At 36.5% G+C, this 21807-nt stretch overlaps 1 protein-coding gene across 5 annotated transcripts in view; it reads right to left on the bottom strand.

The window, feature by feature from the left end:
• Window positions 1-21807, bottom strand: part of TRPS1 (transcriptional repressor GATA binding 1) — a 251595-nt gene that overhangs the window by 7506 nt on the left and 222282 nt on the right. For all 5 annotated transcript variants that reach the window (XM_045805763.2, XM_045805764.2, XM_045805766.2 and 2 more), the window contains one exon: window positions 2182-2304. In XM_045805763.2, the coding sequence (XP_045661719.2) occupies window positions 2182-2304 (123 nt within the window). The remainder of the gene's footprint in view (window positions 1-2181; window positions 2305-21807) is intronic.

The raw sequence follows: 21807 nt of genomic DNA, 5'->3' as shown, positions 1-21807 counted from the left end.
TCAGCGGGAGACTTTTTTTTTTTCCACCTCTCACTTTTATTTCTCCTTGTTTAATAGGATTTTATATAATCACTATGGAAAATTTTACTTGTTAACAGGTGAAGCATTTGCTTTCTGTTGAAAATTTAAATTTTTTTGTAGCTTTGGTCCAACTACCTGATACATCATTCTACTCTGTACTTAGATGGAATGCTGACTTTCCCCCAGCCTGTTTTCCATTCAGCTTAAGCACTCTGTGATTGGTGGTTATGTACGTGCTCAACAGGCATTTATATTACAGGACTCAAATCCGTAGAGAAGACTATACCAAAAACTTTACTTGCAGTGAGAGCTCTAACTTTGACTTATAAAATAAAAAGAATAAGTTTAATAAATTAATGCATATTTACAGATTAAAATTTAGGAAACTCTTTAAGTGGACTAAAACCTGATTTTTCTGAAAGATTACTGAAATCAGCAAGTAAGTTCTACCTAGAATGTGAAATTTATAAATTATTCCTAGAAAGAATGCGCCTTAATGCAAGGGAGACCTTTTATATCTTAAACAAAATATAAATATAAATCCTTTTTGGAATGTTTCCATTGTCACAGAGGCATTTTAAAGGCAAGAAAGATAACACGCTTGTCATTGACAATTCAATTATTAGTTTCGGAATGAAAATGCCACATCCCATGGATATGCCATATTCACTTATTTTGTTCAGAACGTTCAGGTTTATAAAGAGCTCCTATTTCTATTATGAAAATATGCGGTATTTAATATCTACCTATAAGGAAACCAGAAATTTGCAATACCCTTTCAAAACTTTTATAACTTTTGTGACAGTCTTTACATGAGATGTGAGCATAACCTTTATGTATTTAAATTTACGATATAAAGAAACTCAAAACTGAACACATCTTGCCTCTGGAGAGATGAATATTAAAATAATTGTAAAAAAAAAAGAGTTTACTTTATATCATAGTTGTTAAATTATCATAACCTGGAAGAACAGTAGTTTAATTAATTCTTGGCCTATGATTGGCCAGAGTTCAATTAAAATCATTAATGTCACTACTCATTAAATGAAAGCTTATTGCTGTGCTCAAATGGTGAAGGTGAAGCAAGAGGAAGGTAACGTGGTGGCGGAGCGGAGAATCTTTCTGTTAGCTACACGTAATAACTAAGGTTTTACAGTTTACCACCAATTAGTATTGTTGGCAGCATGCATTTTTTAAAGAGTGCTTCCAGTGGTCCATTTATGAGGACGTTTTGTCTAAAACTGTATTCCCTGTAGCTGTAATTTATTCATTGGCTGTGCTAAGAGCTATGGTAAAATGCCAAACAAAATGAAAAAGGCAGAGGGAAATGGATTTCTGTTTACTAAGTGGGGTATTCCTATTTTTAAAGGCAGCTCTTGTCAGCAGATAAACTTCCTAAACTAAAAAAAAAATATCCTTCAGGAAGTCAAATGCGTATATAAATGGAATTTGTGAGCTTAAACTTTCGCAGAGGATTCTAACTAAAATCTGAGACGAAAGTTCTGGAGGTACCTCAGTAAGCCACAGAAAGAAGCCAGCCAGAGAGTTTAAAACACAAAACACCTTCGCACCTTCCTCTACTCGGATGTGTGCCGTTCGGGCCCTGAGATACCTCACTCGAACATATCCATCGGAAGAACTGAAGACATTCGCCTGGAATTCTCGGGCCCTAGTTCAGAACGACTCTTTGGAACGTGCCCAACTTCTAGCCCCCAAAGCTGCCAGGATGACACTTGCAAATTCTGAAGTTAAAGTGAAAATAAGCATTCTTTCCCTGCCCTGTATTTTATGTGAAATAGGGACAGTCCTCTTTTTAAAACATTTTTTATGTATTTTTGAACTTTTAAGGTTTCTCCTTTCTGCCTAAATTAATTTCACCAAATTCTGAAAACCATTAGTTCGACTATCTGTTATGGGAAGTTCCCAGAAATCAATCATTTTCCTCGTTTATATCAAAAGAAGCATAATGCATTACTAATGATCTCAAATATATCTCCCCATAACATCTAAGGCCATTTCACCATAAATCACAGGTGCTCTCAAAGTGACTGTATTAAGCTCTGCGGGAGCAGGCATTGCAAGCCAGGGAATGGTACACATCACACCACAGAACAGGCTGCTTTATATAGCTTTTCCTCCAACAGTCTAACAAGCTCTTACCGAGTGAAGCTTCTGGTAGAGGCCACACGCGTTGCATACATATCCGCCATTTGCATTCTTTCGCCAGAGAGAGGTCTTTGTGGTCAAGCAATTGGCACAAAAAACACCCGAGCCTCTACGCCTCTGAAACGGGGGGAGGGGGGGGAACACAAGGTCAGAGGTGAGTCACATGATCAGTGGAGTTAGACCAAATCAACCCAGGAGTTTTGTCTTTAGACTAGCAACAATGACAGTATAAAACCACACTGCCCATAATGAGGTCAGGTTCAATTGTGTTTAATAGGCACCACTGATTTTCATTATAATTAACCCTACAGTGATGGATGAGGTGTGTGTAACGCCAAAGGCTTTTCACAGAAACAGCTTTAACTTTTTGAACTTGGGGTTTGTGCCTTTAATGATGGCTCCTAAATGCTGAACCCTAAAATATACCTTTTAAACGTGTCAAAACAAAAGTCACAAGACAGAACGTGGCAATATGTTTAATATACTTTAGCAAAGGGGGAGCGCAGGCTACCTGGGCTTTAAAAATAGAGTCAAGCGTGGAATAAACGCAGCATGGAAACCATTTAAAATTAAACGTGATTTGTGTCTTTTTGGATGTCATTCATGTAACACAAGTATTAAGAGAATATCACACACTCGATTCTAATTTTGGGGGTTGCAATTGTAAACTTTGAAAGAGAACACCGTCTATTTCCCAAAGCTGAGGCGACCAGTCGAAACTTGTTGCCAACTCGAAGTACAGTATTACTGAGAACGCTTATGAGGTGCCTGCTGGAGCCAGACGAGCTAGTCCCATCAATGGCTATTTATTTTATTTGCCTCAGACTTGGAAATCACAAGCGTTTCCGAATACAAATTGATTTTAGTGGGCTGAATTCTGTAATCACCAGATTCAAAAATAATCTAAGAATATTTAAAAGTAGATAATTAGTATTGCTTGTTCCATTCTTGCTATCAAGTAATGATTCCATTAAACTCATTGAAACAAAAGTCAGGCTGTGTTTGTAGGCGCAAATACTAACAGGCAGGAAATGAAATGCTCTTGCTGCAAGAAAAAAAAAAAGACAGGCTGAATTGCAACTTCGCTCTCCTTTCTCTAGGAAGCGAAGCCTTTAATGATAAAATATGCACGTTAGATAAGGAGTGGAAAAAATGTTGCTGGGACCCAATTTTATTATAAATTTAAAATTACAAATACCATAAGTCAAAATTTCAGGGATTCATAAAATTTAGGCAATTTATTTAACTTGAGTCCATACTGTAGACCAGTGGTTTCCCTGCCAAGAAAATACAATGGTTATAATTGTACTCTGATACATTTCAAATGGAAAGCTTTCTGCAGACATAATTTTGGCTTCAAGACTGGAACACTTTCTTGGCATTGAAAGGGCATTTGATTCATCGGGTGTTTCACAATGTATCACTAAAAAGACCTGGTGAGCAGCCAGTTCCCTATAGGGTAATTTTTCCATCCAGATGCAAGTGCTATCAGAGGCCCTCGTCAGCTAAACTAATTATGATCTTGCAATTGCTGATGCCTGCTCACTCTAACATTCGACATCCTCCATTAATCATCAATACAAGGAAAATGAATGAAACGTAAAGAAATGAGGGCTGGTAAGCTGCACAGCCATAAAAATCTGAAATGAGAGCAATAATTTAACAAGATTGGGGGAATGTTTTTAGTGCGCACAAAGTCAGGCTAACAATTGCCCTTTTCAACCAAGAACACGATTTCATTAGTGTAGCAGGTCGTGCTACTTTAGGTGATGTAATAAAAGCTAGATTTTTCGCAAAGATAATCTCTGGCTCCCCTTTTTCTCCCTCTCCGCCCAAGTCAGGACCAGGAATGCATCACAGTTAGAGCAATGGCAAATGCTGGGTGTCAGTCCACAAGTCCCAGTTGGGACCGCCTGCAAAAGCAGAGACTGCTCCCTACTGAAAATCAATGAACTATTAGATGCTATGTTTATCAAACATTCTGGGGCCCCCTTTATCTGAATTAAGCTGGGGAACCTAGTTAGGTTATAATTGTGAAACTTCCCTGGGGCCACGCCATCTTTTTCCTAGATCTAAATAACACGGTTGGCAAATAAACACCAACTTGATCCACATAAAGGCAACATAAATGTCCATTTGGAAACTAACCCACATATATGGCTGAGGCTCAAATTTGAATGTGTAACCATTCACTCCAGCCTGCTTTTCTTTCCTTATGCCCTGGGTGCTTGACACAGCATGCCAAAGTGGGTGTAATCTTGGTTTCTGAGAGCGTTTCAGTCCTTGCACAATTTTGTGCTTAATTCTCTTGCAAAGAAAATGCCCTTCATTAGTTAGAGGGAAAGTCCTAAAATTATAGCACTGGTTTCCACAGGCATATCTTGCTTTAAGCAGCACTTAGGCTCCACTAAAGAGGTATATTTTGGGAAAACTATATCTTATTTTAAAGACATCAGGGATACTCTGGATTCATTTACCCAGAGTCAGTACAGCATGGAGGCTAATAATCAGATTTAGGAGTCAGACTACTTGTATTCAAAACATGTCTCTGCCTTTTGCCAGGTGCAACTTTAGGCAAGTTACTTAACCTCTCGAAGCTTCAATTTCCCCATCTTTAAAGTGTGAGCCGTTGCAGTATGTGGGCAAATGGATGCAATTAAAACAGTGCCAGGGATGTAGTAAACACTCAATAAGTTAGCTATTTGTCAAAGGGATTCAATTATTTCTTTTGGTAAGAGAAAAATACTTGGCTAGCTTTGTTTTCATCTCCTCAATCTACTCATTGAACATTATAGAGATGCTTAAGACATACAGTTGGATATTATCAAATGTATTTCATTTGTGTCAATCTTATCAAATATGAGAATGGAAAGTTGAGTCAGAGTGAAATATCTAGGTGTTCACACCTAGAATTCAATAGGAGTGTACTTGTGTGGGGGTGGAAAGTAGGAGGGAGGTGAGAAATATTTCACATATAGAGTTAACTCCCATCTAAACACATTTATAGCTTTGGTAAGCATTGTACCACCTTAGTTTTGGGGCACTTGGAATTTCTGGAAGCAGCAGAGAGGTGGCCTACGTGGATAGTATCCTTAGCTGTGTGACCACAGAATCATAACTACGCCACATCTCTCTCAGCTACGACACAGACGAGAGCCCTGACCTGGTCACTCTGTCTGTAAGGTACTGTGATGCTGGACACAGGAAAGCATCTTCTTGATGTTATCAACATCCTTAGCCCAATCACGTGGAGAGAAGGAGGTCTGTTGCCAAAGGAAGGCAGAATAGTAGTCTCCCTTGCCCCACTTTTTAAAAAACAAGCTTGGCCTTGTTAAAGAGAAAGAAAGGCACTGCAGACTTTATTTCATTCATAGTTTATCATACGTGACAGAGTTTTAAAATATTTTGTCATTCTCCTTTACACTGTGTGTGTTAATGACAGAAATCATGACTCCTAACGGTCATCAAATATTCTAAGTAACAAGCACCCAGGACAGTGATCAGTCTTGAGAGACTAAACATTAATAAAGTCGAAAATACTCTAGTAGAATTAAAAGAAAAGACTTTCACCTGCTATTATTTTTTTTATCATCAATAGTCACTCTTATTTTTGAAAAAAAGTTTTTAAAAAAATTCCTCCTAAATGTCACCTATTTGGATTGACAAATTTACTTCCAGTTGGGCAGAGATGACTAATGATGTTGTAGAAAAGAAAATCAAGAGAATTAATGTTCCAATCCTACAAGTCACACTTATTTTTGAGGAACAGGTGAAGCTAGGTATTTGCTAGGTCCTGAGGATACAAAATCAGGTAGAACAAGGCTCCAATTCTCCTTCACAGACATCATTATGGTCATATGTTGTCGATGGTTCTATATGTGCACGCGTGTTTATTATTTTTTTTTAAAGATTTTATTTACTTATTTGTCAGAGAGAAAGACAGAGAGATAGAGAGAGAGCACACGAGCAGGGGGAGCAGCAGGCAGATAGAGAAGCAGGCTCCCCGCTGAGCATGGAGCCCAATGTGGGACTCGATCCCAGGACCCTGGGAACTGACTGAGCCACCCAGGTGTCCCAACGTGTGTGTTTAAATAATAAGATTACTTCTCCTTTTCTACAAGCTGGTTTTTTTTTTTTAAATTTTATTATTTATTTATGTGAGAGAGAGTGGGGAGGGCAGAGGGAGAAGAGAGAGAATCTGAAGCAGACTCCCTGCCTAGTGTGGAGCCAGACAGGTGGGGCTTGATCCCACCACCCTGAGATCATGACCTGAGCCGAAACCAAGAGTCCAACGCTTAGCCAACTGAGCCACACAGGTGCCCCCAAGCTGTTTAAGGGTTCACCATATTTTATACCTCCGTGACATAATGCAGAGAGAGGAGAACCGAGTCACACAGATAAGGTCACTTGTGAAGAGTACCTGAGAGGACTCCGTAGCTAGGGGATGACACCACTGGCACACCTGCGGGGCACAGTTAGCAGGATTCTTAGCCGCCTCTCAGGCTGAAAGAAGGCTGCACACCCGCCTATCTAAAGCCACAGAACCACCGCATTCTCCGCCCTTGGCCTTCTCTAAGTGCCCCTTCTACTTCTTTGTGGGCTTCACTGAAGGAAAGAGTGCAGGAAGGTGGGCTCCAAAACCAAATCTACAAGAAAATCACCTCAAATGAAAATTTCTAAAGAGAAAATTCCAGAAAGCAACAATTCGAGGAACTGATTTTTTTTTTTTTTAACTTCGAGTTTTATAGCTTGCCTAGTAACTTTTAGGTCACATTTGTGTTGCCTCTACATAATTTCTGTTGGCTGATAATTTCCTGTGTGAAAAAGGAAGGATGGTGATAGAAACGGTTAATTGTAAGGATTTTTTTAGGGCAGCCAAAGGCTAGTAAGTAGTTTTCAGTGATAATTACTGAGAATTCCTCAGGATCACTTGTTTCCTTTCCATGTTTCAAATGTATTATGACCACAATACTGATTTTCACAACAGCAATTTAGGTGATGAATTTGGACAATCATCCGTGTTAGGATTTGAAATAGAAAATGACACACACATCTTTTACTATAAGTGCACTTTAAATCCAACATAATTTTTTTCCTGCTTTGAAGTGCAAGAAGTATAATGACTAAAACAAAAAAAATTTAATTTAGGTTCACAGCTAACCACTGTGAGGTAACATCATCATCAAATTTTTCTGAAAGCTTCTGGTTCAAATTTTGCTTTTAGGGGGCTTAATTCTTTAGTCAGTTATAGATCAGTGGGTTGAGCCCTGGCACATGTATTGGTGAACTAGATGTGTCTTAAGAAAAAAAATGAAAAAAAAAAAAAGTTTTAAAATTGGTTTAGCTGTTTCTATTACTTACATTATTTAAAAATCAGCCAAAACCAAACATCTGAACATTTTCAAATTTCATTAACATAGAACTGACTTCATTTGATTAATAAGAAATAAATTTGACTGAATTATTCATTCAAGTGGCTTAACGTTTAGAGACACGGATATTTATCTCCAAGAGATTAAAGTCTCCATTGGAAAAGGAGTTTTTGCAGAAACGATCCTTTATATTAGTGTTCTATGTATAAGAACTATACTGAAACCATGTAATTACATAACAAGCTTCGATAGGCAGATTTACTCATATTTTTTATGGTTTTGTATCTTAGCCATTTTAAATCAAGTCAATCTGAAATTTGATATACATGCTGTTAGGGCAGATATACCTCAAATATTTTTTAACTTCAAATAATTTCTGTGTTTACTCGATTATATCAAGAATCTTTCCCAAACTTCATTTTAGGGACATGTACAGATGGCTATGATAGACACTTCTGGTACAATTTTGCAGTAATAAAATTTCATTGGTAAATTTAACTCAGTTTTGTTCTGGGAATGGAATAATTACTGAATGTCCGGCATGTGCCTGGCACTGTGCTACAAACTGGAGTTACAGTGACGTATATGACAAACATGGTCTATAATCTCTCTGGGTTTCCAGTAGAATGTGCTAAAAACATACTAAGCATGCAGTTAACGCAACACAAGTTGAGATGTTCATGAACATTAAGAGTTTAATTTATGCAATTTATATGAAAACTTATCTGAGGAAACCAAAGTATATTGTATCAATAAATCTCATTTATTTATTTATTTAGATTTTATTTTTAAGTAATCTCCACACGCAATGTGGGGCTCGAACTCACCACCCCAAGATCAAGAGTCAGATGCTCCACCAAATGAGCCAGCCATGTGCCCCAAGAAAGCTCATTTAAAGGCTGAAAGTTATCTAATGATCAGAGAGCTTACTCTCTGTGCTCCTTTACCAAAGTGGGTAGTAACAGTCTAGTCATTTCAGAAACAAGCTGATCCTTGTTCATTATCCCATAAGTAATAATGTCCTGTAATAATAGGACAATGATCAACAACATTGCCCTACTGACTACCAAAAAAGTTGATATGAGCTAAATAATGTGTTTATTATTACTATCATGTTAAATACTGTATTTATTATTACTATCATGTAGTGGATTGGCATTTGGTAATTACGAATAAATGATGATTAGTATTTTAGTCATTATCACTGTTATTTACTACCGAGGGACACAGAAGGCAACCTCTTCCTTCTAATTCCCCCCATGCGAGGATTAACCATCTACTGACTACACATCAGTAGATCCTACAGAGCACATAGAACGCAGCGCCTAAATCCACTTAAAAATAGATGGCGGCTTCCAACGAACATCTTTAAATTAATAGCCAGAATTTTACCCAAAGCACAGGCTACCCGATATTTTAGGAAGAGCAGGGAAAGAATGCTGCCAACACAAAGCAACAGTTACCAATATCTTGGCTGACTTTTGTTCCAAATAGAATTGTGAAGAACAGCGCAGTTGAAATGGGCTGCACAGCAAGTCTCTGCCGGATTCAAAACAGCCCTCTCTGCCCTCAGATTTCTTGCCAGAAAACTGAAGAGACTCTACAAGGTTCAGCCAAGCACCCATCTTACGATCTCCTATCTCAGAATTTGGAAACAAAACCTGTTTACCCTGCTTATTAAATTCACTTCCTCAACACATCAGCAATGATAATGGAGACCAGTGTAAACAAAGCTGACATCCCTGGCTAGGAGCAATGGAACAACCTCTGTTCCAGGACATGAGGCAACACATACTCTAGTAATCATACACTGTACCCAGGTATGAATGTGCCTGAGACTTACTGCACTGACACATCACCATGTGGGAGTTGCCCCACATATCAGGAAATGCTAGTGTGCCAAACACATTATAGCTCCATTTCTTCTGAGATGCAACTGGTGACTATTGAAGCGGGATAACAGACAAATCAAGATTTTGCAGCGTATACCTCTACACTTCAAATCATTCATATAGTTTCTTCAAATTGGCAGAATTTACAAATTTATCACACACATATAAGAACCCTATTATATACGTCTGAAGGACTCCATCTCTATTCTTTGACTTACCCCATATTTGGTAAATGAGCAAACCAAATATCCAATGCTATGCCCAAATGACATAAAGAACCAGGACTAGAAAAACCCAGATCTTTGGAGTTCTACCTACACTGTTTCTGTAATATTGTTCTGCCTTTATAGCAATATGTATTTAGACAGCTAAAACTATGGTTGAAAATTTATGTCTGCACTGTCTTTTTTCATTCCACCTGAAAGTCATTATTGTCAAAAGAACTACGTAAGTCTTTCACTGCTTCTATTTCTGCCGCCATGAATCCATTTTCACCTTCAGCTACAACAATCATTGGAGGCTTTCTCCACAGGGACTTTCTTCCATGCCAGTGCCAACACCTGACACTGAAAAGGAAGAAAAAAGGCTTTTTGGAGGCACAGTTACACAATTTTAGCACCTCTTAAGCAAATTTCAGCATGAGAACAGAGTTGATTCTGTTTTAATATATTTTTGCAGATTTTACTTAATAGTATATTTTGTAAGCACATTTATTATGGGAATTATTCACATTATAAAAAATAAAAATCTTAAGTGATAACGATAAAGAACAAACCTGTTGTAGAAAAAGCCCAATGTCTAAAGGGTTCAGCTTCTACACACTTAAAGAAACACAAATAGAGTTATTTTATGTATTATCTATGTGGGGTTGCCTTTATAATAGATAATGATGATGATGATGGTTATTTTGGAAGAAACAGAAAATACCAAATGATAATCAGGAATTCTTTTCATGGGGTGTTGCCTGGCTGGCTCAGTTGGTAGAGCATGTGACTCTTGACCTCGGGGTTGAAAGTTCGAGCCCCGTGTTGGGTGTAAAGATTACTTAAAAAAAAAACCTTAAAAAAAAAAAAAGGAATTCTTTTCATATTAACTAACGGATAATAACTGGCCTGTAAAGTGTTTCCATCCTCATGGCATTCACATATATATCAATGGTTCTTCACTGGTTCCTAACACTCTTTTGATAAAATTTATGACACTCTCCCCAGAAAAAAAATATGTAAAATACTTTACAAATAACTTCAGGCTGTCCAAAAGAATGTCTTTCACAAAATGTATCCAAGCATTTGGTATGGACTTGAATGCCTGCACATCTGAAGGTTAAGAACTCCTAACATCTATTATCCCAGTTTAGATCAAAATGAAATACCAGGTACTATTATTCCCCACTTTCATTGCTGAGGTAAAAAGACTAAGAATGGTTCTTTGACTTATCCAGTGTCAAAAAATACATCCTAGTCTCTAAGTCTAGATAAAAACACAGGACTGTGTTCTAGAAACTGTTTCTGAATCAATTATCCGATAGAATTCGCTCGCTTGACTACTTTGGGTCCCTTCTCTAATAATCACCATCATACATCTAATACTTCTCAAGACTTAACTATGTGTAAGATAATATGCTATGGGCTTCTTTTCATTATCTGACCTCGTTAAAACGATCCTAACAGCCAGGTATCATTATTGTTGTTGTTTTACTGTTCTTCTTCTTCTTCCCTCCACTTTACAGATGAGAAAACTGAGGCCTAGCAATGTTTTTCAGTTGCTAAATAGTAGGGCTAAGATACAAACCCAGGTCTCCCTCACTTGAGAGCCACAGTGCTAAACTGTTTCAGGCCCTAGTACTAAAGAGGCAATTGGGGAATTTTTACCAAAAATATTTCACCATAGCTTGGCTTTGAATAACCCTTATCTCTTCAAACCATCCTATAACAGCTGATTGAAATTATGCAAGTTTTGAGGTACCAGAAAGAAATGACTCATCCTTGATCAGATATGGCAACGATCTGTTTTGAGGTTGACAGATACAGTCATAGCTAGAGGAACACAACATTTGGCCGATGGAGAGGTAGGGGTAGGGAAGGGGGATGGGTGCAGTACACGTGTTTTAATCCTGCCATCTCAGAAAAGAAAAAAAAAAGTATGTAAAATAAGCCTCTGCTTAAAAGCAGAAAATTAGTCAACACCATTGACTTAGCTCCTAATAATGCCAGTCACATGGGAGGGCAGCTGTGAACTAGAATCTCTGTTTTTGCCTTAGTCTTGGCTAGAGATGGGGCAGCAAAAACGATGCTGGGGTTTTGACAAGTTCTGTAAACACATATGTTCAGATAACAATTTACTAGATTTACTTTATATACTTGTATGATCCCTGGCAGAGACCTTTTGCAATGTGTGGTATCATCATTATTCAACATAAAACACTGCCAATTCTGAAAGATGAGATTATTTTAATAAATTCCTCAGATTTGGATAATATGAAAATATCTATAATTATTTCCCCATAAATATTTCCCCTATTATTATATATAAAAGTATATGTTCTTCATCAACCTATGGAGCTGACTTTGATACTTTTCACGTGTGATATAGTTTCCATTTCATTACAGAACCGCGAAGACCAAAATATTCTTAACTCCAAACACTTTTTACAGGCTATCAAGTTGAGAGGATACAGTACAGATCAGATGTTAAAACATAGCATGTAGTCTGCTCAGCAGAAGGATGATAATTGCTGCTTATTTCCACTGAACAGCGTACAAATTATGGAAATACAGTTAAATATACTGAAGTTCAAAACAATTAAGAACCATGTTAAAAATCCGCAGATGTGTGTCAACAAGAGACTCGGATACCAAATACGCAATTTGGACTAAATACTTGATAAGACTAGATTGGGAATACTTCTTGTACCATTTCACCCTCTAGGACCTAAATACAAAAAAAAACACAGAAACACGAACCTGAACTTCATTTACTTTCTGAATCTACAAATAATTCTTTCAAAATGCTGTCTCATTTTTACTCAGTTTGTATTTCCTTGGGACACCTAAACTCATAGGTATATAAATCCACCTTTCCAATGGTTAAAATACTGCCTAGTATGTTCTGTCATTGTTCAAATCGAAGATGTATCTTTAAATGAGAATTCTGTTCCTGCTAGGGGTAAAACCAAACTTGAGCAGATAATTTCATTACAGAAGCATGGTGCAGACAGGGAAATCTAAGCTGATTTTTAAAGTTTTAATAACATTATTTTAAAAAGACAAGTTGAAATTATGAATTTCCTTAACAATCATGATGTAATTTTGTAATAACTGAAATCTTTCATGGGAAAACTGCTTCTTCAGTAACTCACACAGTCAATTACACAGGAAAGCACTGTAATAGGCTGTCCCCCTATTGCCCCCCCCCACATTCAAATAGCTCACGTACACGACTTCCTTTTCCATTACCAACTTGTCTGCAGTACCATCTGTAAAAACGAACACATACCTTGTGCTGCCAGTTTCTGCTTTTGCACGTCCATTAGTGGGACTGGCTGCAGCTGCTCAAGAAGAAAGCAATGATTGTCTTTGCTTTTATATATATATATATATTTCCCCTTCAGTACGACCGTATCAGCGCAAGGCAATACATCGTCCTGAGTAGGGAACTGCACTTAATAACCTGACTCGGACCCGGTTCTCTGTGTGATCTGGAGTTTGTTAATCACACTGTATCACATACCAAAGCAAGAACTACCTCATCGCATCAAGCACTCTCGAGACGACCCCTCAGTCACTCCTACCAAAAGGAACAGTTAAAATCATTTCGTACTGTGACACTGTCCATCGAGCACAATATCAGGAAACCAGTACTGAGGCCTGGCAGCACGGCCTGAGACACAAAACTCCTGGTGAGTGAGCTTTTATTTCATGCGGGGGCTTTGAAATAAAACACAGAAACTCGCTTCTCTAAAACTTTATTTTCCCCTGTCTGCCTCGTGTTTATATTATTTTTCTGTGAGCATTATGTTTCCCTAGACAAACATGATTAAACTGTTCACAATCTTTGCAGAAGATGCAAATATATTAAAGTAAGAAATGATATCAAATTAATTTTTTTAAAAGTGATTTGCCTCCAAGAAACATTTCTCTCTACTGTGGAGTAATATGAATTGAAAAAAAAAAAAAGGAAAACACTATCAACTACCAAGTTCTTAAAAACATTTCATAAAAAAAAATTCAAAGAGAAGCTGAAATTAAAAACACACACAAAAGAAAAGCAGAAGTCCAAAAAATGGTTTAGTTGTTTTCTGGGGCTATTCCACATTTACAAATTTACCCCAAATATATCAAAACTACTCTTCTTCATAAGAGGTATTTTGCTGTCAGTGTACGCTTAGCTTTGGAACATTAGGATGCCAATTCTGCCTAGCTTTTCATATACTGAATTGTCTTAAATCATCAAATGGCTCCTCTTATTCAGCATTTAGGCATAGGAGAGAGAGTGCTGGATTCCAATTATTTACATATACAAGTCACTCCCAGGGGACTGGGGTTATTAAAGAGAGGGGCTATTTTTCTTTCAATCTTTGCATTATCAGTGCATTGCACATAGTAGGCATTTAATTAATGACAGCTTAATTGAATTGACCTCTACCAGAAGACAGAGTTCTGCTGACTTCAATAAGCAGACATTGTGTTAAAATATATGTGTGGTGTGTGTATATATATATATATATATATATATATATATATATATATATGCTCTGATCAGCAGATTATACTTTAAACGAAGCTTTATTCATGAAATATATATAGCAATCATCATTACAAAAAATAGGACTTAGATTGTAAACAGTTTCACTTTTGTGAAATGCAAAATAAAATTAATAAATTATGCACCATATTTAGACTATATACTATATGACAGGAGGGAAAAGAAATGGACTTTGCTTGAGCTTCTGAGCAATCTGCACAACTAGTAGAAATGGCCTATGTTAATGTGCATATTTGTGTATGTATATACATCAAAGTGACAGTACATATACACATACATACACAAATGAATCCAGCTCAACATTTTAACACTGCCATGTAGTGAGATGTTGCTAGTTGCTTTTATTTTCATTAAAACAATATCATATTTTATAAAGGGCTAAAATACCAATGATGTTAAATTAAAGAGAAAAAAATCCCAAGTTTCCTGGAGAGTGGAGAAGAAATATAATTAACTATGTGTATGAAAGACCGAAAAGGAAATGAAACAACAGAGTACCTAGGAGAGTGTCTTATATGTCAGGCTAATAATTATTGATTTTAATAGGTGGAAAATAAGACATCGAGAACTTGTGATTTGTTTTTATTACTGTATTAGAGTCCTCTCAATTCACTTACACACTCAACATAAATATAATTATGTATGGGAGAATACGGAATGCAATGCTTGACATATATCAGGAATTCAACGAGCATTAAATTTTTCCTTTCTCTCTTAGTTTCAAAGATATTGAGTATCAACAGATATTAGATTTTAGAAAATACTGAATAACTAAGTAAGATTTTGGCATGTATATACACATATATCATTCAATTATCTAGAGTTACGTATTTATGCACATATGTGTAACACTTATGCAAAGAAGCTCTTATTTATTCTATTTTTTATTTACAACATTAAAAGAAGATGAATAGTGATCCTAAAACTCTCGCATTTAGGTGACTGTCTTAAAATTTATCACATCAATTATGCATTTGAAAATACTATCTCTCTACTCTCTTCCTCTCTCTTTTCTATCCTTTGTTTTTTGACCATGTTCCGAAAGACCTTTGAGAATTTCATTATATAAATAAACCAGTTTGTTGGTGACTTATTTACTTTCATGAGATTCATCAGTTTATCAGAGATACATGTCTCATCCTAAAACACAAGTGGAAAATTTGGGGAAGGAATCAGGATCCTTTGGAATTTTCTAGAACATAAAAGAATGCTAGGTAGGTCAAGTTCCCTTATGACTATTACTCATTCTAGCTAGTTTTCTTCTTTTCATATAGTGCGATCACATAGATTAATACATTATCATAAAATATGACAATAGATATTTAATTCATAGACTACACAAAGTTGATCCACTTAGATTTATACAGATCAAGATTTAGAAACCTCTGTACAAAAATTAATTTCAGGTGCTGGCTGTAAATTTATATCCATAAGCAACTATCTGGAATTTGACATCCTCTATTTTATTTAAAAATATATATATTTACACGTACACATAATACATTAACATGCACACAAACATACACTGAAAATATGTATTTGCATGCTTGCATTCACATTTCCTTTAAAAATGTGACCTATGGGTCCTCCAGTTTAATAATTTAAAAAGTTCAAAGGGTTTACTTAAAAAAAAAAACAAAAAAACCCCCCAAAAGTTACACTTCTTTCCCAAATAAAGGGTTATAACTGACTAGAAAGTAAAATATCTCTGATGAAAAAGTAGATATAAAAAGTGTAATGAGAGAATCAATGTATCAATGAAACAAGAAATGAGCAGGTAGCATTTCATGAAGAAGGAATAATTTATGTACGATTAAAAAACATTTGCAGATATTACATGCTCCAAAAATTGTGTACTCCCTGAAGGACAGATTAAGTAGCTAGATCTGACTTAAATCATCCCTCTTTTTCTACCTACTTTCCAATACTTTATTTCACTCATTGCACATATGTATGTATATACTTAGTGTGCCCACGTGTACATTTCCTTGGCAAAATAAAAATGGAAATAGTCATCTTCTTTTAAACTCATCCCAAATGAAGGCACTAATTCAAAAATAAACAGAACAGACTGATTGGTACCAGACTAAAATTCAAAGCAATTCACATACAAAAAAGAAAGAAAGAAAGAAAGAAAGAAAGAAAGAAAGAAAGAAGGAAAGAAAGAAAGAAAGGAAGGAAGAAAGAAAAAAAAGAGTAAAGAGAGCCTTAAACATAAAAGTCCTGACTTTTAAAAAAGAAGAAAATCACCATTAGCAGAGGTTTAGCTAATTAGCCGATCTAATGTAGGGCTTTTATGTTTGTAGGTTTACAAATTTCAGAAAATGACCAAATTATTCCACTTATACCATTAACTTGACCCCTTCCAGAATGTGACCCTCCTAATAGATTTGTTTTATAAGATATGACATCTTGAACAGCTGTGCTATTCTTTCTTGAACTTGACTTTCTTTTTTAAAGCATGAAAATAGACTGATTTACTAAAACATAAGTATTCTTTGGTAACAGTGGGGGGAGGGAGGGATCAGAAATGGAAAAATAATATGAGTTCCTATCTGAGCAAGTCATTTTGAAACTCAGAGAACACTGAAGTATTACAAACATTTATGGCCAGTTAGAGAAATGATGTAGAGAGAATCTGAAAATAATCACTATGAATTGAGTTCATTAACATAGAGAGATATGATTATTAAAATGGAGAAGAAATTCATTTGACTGTTTTGATCTTCAAACCCCCTACCATTGAGTGGATGCCATTATGTGCTCCTTGCAAATTTCAGTATGTTTCAAGTGTGGTTAGTAAGGCTCTCTCCAGAATTTTACTTTTTAAAACTAAATATAAATCGAGATTAAGTTAGATAATTTCAGGGAAGAAGTTTTCTAAATTTCTTACAGGGCAAATAACTTGCAGGCACATTGGGAATTTTAATCTATGCTAAAAACACCTCTAGATAGATTCTATTTAATATAGCAACTAAATAAATAGTTTGATGTAACCGGAATAATGGTCTTACTCAGAACACTCTTGATCAAAAGCCACACTGGATTTATAGATGAAGTAGGAAGGGGGAACAGCACGGTGTTTAATAATCACAGCTTCTACCCTTACTCAGGTCCCTATCAAGTTTAATCTTGCAGAGGTACTTAGGCTTAAGTGTTATTTTTGTACCTTGGCTCCAAATGGCATCTTGACTTAAAATTCTGTAAGTACTTCATACAAATAATAAATTTTGTAGCACAGTACTAAAAGCACATATGAGGCTATTCTTAGTTTCAATTATACTTTTAATATACTAGTGATCTGTTTATCTGATTGCTGCTTCTGATAGGTTGACCATTGTCTAACACAACCCAAGCACACTGTTATTTTTACAAGAAGTGAAGGCATTTGGAAAAAAAAAAAAATCAGACAACTCTGTTTCCAGTGTCTCGGGGATAATTGTTACCTTTCTCCTTTTCAACTTTAAAAGAAAGCAGTGTCTATTTTGCTCAGGGCAGCTGTTTAAAACTCCTGCTGTCAGAATCTTTTCAACTTGAGTAGATTTAGGATTATTTAAAAATGATTATTGTATCACACTAAGTCTTCTATTGCTGTTAATACTTGAGCACCCTAATGTCCATACACAGTAATTAACCCAGGAGATACGCATTCACACTCACCTTTGTGTGTGTGTGTGTGTGTGTGTGTATACATACACACATATATTTTTACATGGGTGATTCTAAATGGTTTATTTTTATTTAAAATTTTTAGACAAACCCGTGATGGGGAATGTAATATTGGTAGTCTGAGATATAATAAAATTTAAAAAATATTTGGTCTTCTACTTCTAGTTCTGATATTCATATTTCAAAGCAAACTCTGAAGACTATTCACTTACAACAGAACAACTTCTATAAGCTGATCCATTCTTTTACTTTATTTTACTATGTAATATGCTATTGTAATGTAATCCAGAACATTAGCAGAGAGGTTTTGCTTTAATAGTCATAAATTTACAAAAATCCTTATTTTGAAAATATATTTTTCAGCTCATAGCTTAAATGATTGGACTTGCTTTCATTATTAGATAAATATATAATTTTTAACTTGGCAATACTGTGATAATTTTCCATTAGAACTGCAATTAAAATTCATTTTCATCCAAGGCATAAACATTGGTTTCCTTTAGCTTCCTTCTAAGTTGATTGAGATTTTCCTTAGCAACCAATGCACAGCCTTCTCCACCCCTTTTAGTTCTTTGAATGTTTATTACCTGTTGAAATCTTCTTGGCTTGCAGAAACAGCAGACAGGAAAGGAAAAAACTTAACAACCTAAATGCCTGATATTTAATCAATAAAGGAAGGATTTTTCTCCCGTAGGAATTCACTGCTCTACAAACCCTGCCTCTTCTCCTCTTTCAAGAACAGAGATGAAAATTCTCTGCTTCCCACAAAATCAAAACCTCAAGTCACCATGACACATTGAAAGGCCTAAGAAACATGCTTGCTCTTATCGATTACAGGTTACTCATCTATAGTTTTTAAATCCAACTGCTAATCACTTGCTATTATACAAAGATGACAAGACCTGTGAGTCTAAACTCATACTTCTTCCAAAGTTTCTCAGAGGTATATATTCATAATATTCATTATATTGAGAGAATATATATATTCTCTCAGTGATAGAAAATCTACTTTTCTGGAGGACAGATCTCATTTCGGAAAGAAAGCAGCATGTATTCAGAGTAACGCTGATGAAGAAGATGGCAGAACCACGTGGGTAGTACCCAAGGGTGGCAACGCATATGTCCAACCAGCATGGCGTGGACAATGACTGATGGGCATCAGGACCAGCACTGGCTGTCCTGCAGGGGCTGAGTTGGGGACCCTGTAGGAGATCAGAGCTACCCCATCACGGCTGGGTGGTGTAGCTTCCAGGGGTTTGCTCATGGAGCAGCTGGAGCACCGCTGGATCTGGGACTCAGGGCTGAAGGCCAGTCAGTCAGGGCTGAAGGACGCTCACGAGGTTGAGTATTAGTCTCAGCAGTGTCACTTTGAGTAAAAGTTAGATGTAACTAGCAGATTGCTGGCGTGATCTTACGGCTCAAAAACTGGTGCTGATCATTATTCTAAAGACTTACAACAATGTTCTCTCCAAAGTCAGCAAAACCTGAATAAATTGGCAGCTTCCTCAGGTGGTGGTTTTGAAAGTCTACACTCACTTGGTAATAAGTTCTGGTATGTTTATTTATAAACGTCTTATTACTTTAAATTATCACCTCATGTAAGGAGAGTTCAGTGCCTTTGAAGTGTTTATAATTTTGAGGGGAGGTAAGGTAAATATACATGAAGCAATTAAGAGAATGATGCAAGAAAGTAGACATGTCTAAATACTAAGATTTTTATGATTCCTCTGCTTCTAAATGCTACAACAAACGAGAAATGTGAAATACACACTCGCACACGCACGTGCCGTCTCACACATTCACGCACATGCAGCTAAGGAGCCCATGCAAGTAGGTGGTAGGACTTGAATGCACTCTCAATCATTACTTATCACTGTAACTTTTAGTTTCTTTCAGTCGCTTGTGGCAGAAAATACAATCCAAACTAGATTAATATGAGGATAAATCTTCTGATTCCTGCAAATGAAAAACCAGGAAACACTGACTTTAGGCACAGTTTAACCAAGATTCAAGTGATATCATAAGAGCATAATTTTTCACTCTCTGGTACATGTTCCCACTGCACTAACTACAATTTCACCTATATACCTTCTCTCTGGTTGGCAAAATGGCTGTTGGACATCTAGCGCCATACAGTTGATTGAACAAGTGAGGGGGGAAACAGTGAGTCCTCTTTCTTGATAGCTCAACACAGTGTCCTCAAGTAGGGCCTTCCTGGCCTAACTCAAGTCATGTCCCTGTCCTACTGTGGCCAGATGGGACGTAGGATGGAATGCCTGGATTCGTTTATTAGGCCTAGAATAGTTTCTCTAATGTGAGCTACTAATTACCTGACTATCTTATCCAAATGCAGATTTTTATTCAGTAGGTCTGAGATGGGATTGGAGGTTCAGTATTTCTCATAAACTCCCAGTTTGTGTAACAAAAAACAAAGGCACACTTGAGCTCCGACTCTTGGGCAAAATCAGCTTCATCTGAACTAGATGAAATCAAAGGGAGGTGTGGATTTTCAAGAGAAAACTAAGGACTGTTACTGGAAGATATTAAAAAATGAGATTAAAAAATCAATACATTTCTTCTACCACCTGCTCCCCCCTTCTGAATGTTATCTATCCAGAAGAGGGATCTTTTAATAAGTAAAGCGTCTGTGCTGACAGAACCGCTGACACATTTGAGTGGTCCAACCATGCCATCTAGTATTTTCTGTGGTTTGAAGAACCCCTGAAAGAAGCCATCATTATCTACTCTTCTCATGTAACTCTCTTGAAACAATTGATTCATGCCATTTTCTTTCTTCTACAAAAGCCACACTATAAGGAGGTGGTATAATGATCACTACACCACCAAGAGTCTGGTTAGAAGAACACGGCAAAAATAAAAGCAAGGATGCCCCCATGACAGGTGCCATGGTCAACTATTTGAGATTCAATCAATCCCATTTCCTTAGTTCACAATGAATATATAGGATATGTTTGGAAGGTTCACAATAAAAGCCCTTGTAGCCAGCTCACGAGAGAACTCTGTACTTGAAGGTTTATCTGTAGAGACCAACAGAGCATTTCAGCAGTCACAGTGATGACAAAGGTAGCATCCGATTATTTTTCTGAATGCATGTTCTTACTATCCTGTGTCAAATACCAAAAAGTATTAAATGGGCCAATAACTCTTTTCATTGGCACATGTGTCAGAAAAATAAGTTATAGACAAATGTATCATCCTTATCTTCCAGAAAGGCTGAATTACTACATTAACAAGAAGAAAGGTTTACTCTCTTTTAAATGAGGTATCTAAATGGATTAAGAAAAATATATACCTCTTCTGATCCTATGTCTAGCCCTAGCTCATATTTATACTGTAAATATTAGTTACTATCAATTTCGACTTTTGCTTTTTTCACATCCTTAAAGAGGTGTATACTCTTCCGTTTGAATTCTCTACATCACTGGGCACGTCTCTAGTTTGGGTTATAACTCAGAGTCAAAGAGGGCTTGAGACTACTTTCTGTATTCTTTCTCAGGTAAAGAAAAGCTATGACTTTCATTTCACCCTATGAACTGAAAGCATCTTATAATCTAGCAGGTGAATGTTGCAAGTGTCTCATAAGAGTATTAAGACTAAAATACCAAAACTTGGCATGTTTTTTTCTATTTCTAAATGAAAGCAGGCCAATGTCACCCAAAAGATGTACGAGTGTCTAAAAAATAGAAAGTGCAAGGCTTATTTATTGCCCAAAGCATGCAAATCTAGTGCCAAAAAGTCTTACATGCACAGGATTGCATAAAAACCAAGGCCATGGCGCACTAAACGTAATAATCGGGCGATGTATCTGCCACCCCTTACTTATTCATTAATACTTAATACCATTCATTGAACATCTGCTTGGTGTCCAGTACCATGCTGGATGATTATGGACCCACAGCTGT

Source organism: Ursus americanus, chromosome 9 (genome assembly GCF_024610735.1).
Source record: "Ursus americanus isolate L20-20 chromosome 9, mUrsAme1.1.p, whole genome shotgun sequence".
In the NCBI taxonomy this organism is placed as follows: Eukaryota; Metazoa; Chordata; class Mammalia; order Carnivora; family Ursidae; genus Ursus; species Ursus americanus.
The sequence above is the reverse complement of the archived record's forward strand: the minus strand, read 5'-3'. Positions and strand labels throughout refer to the sequence as shown.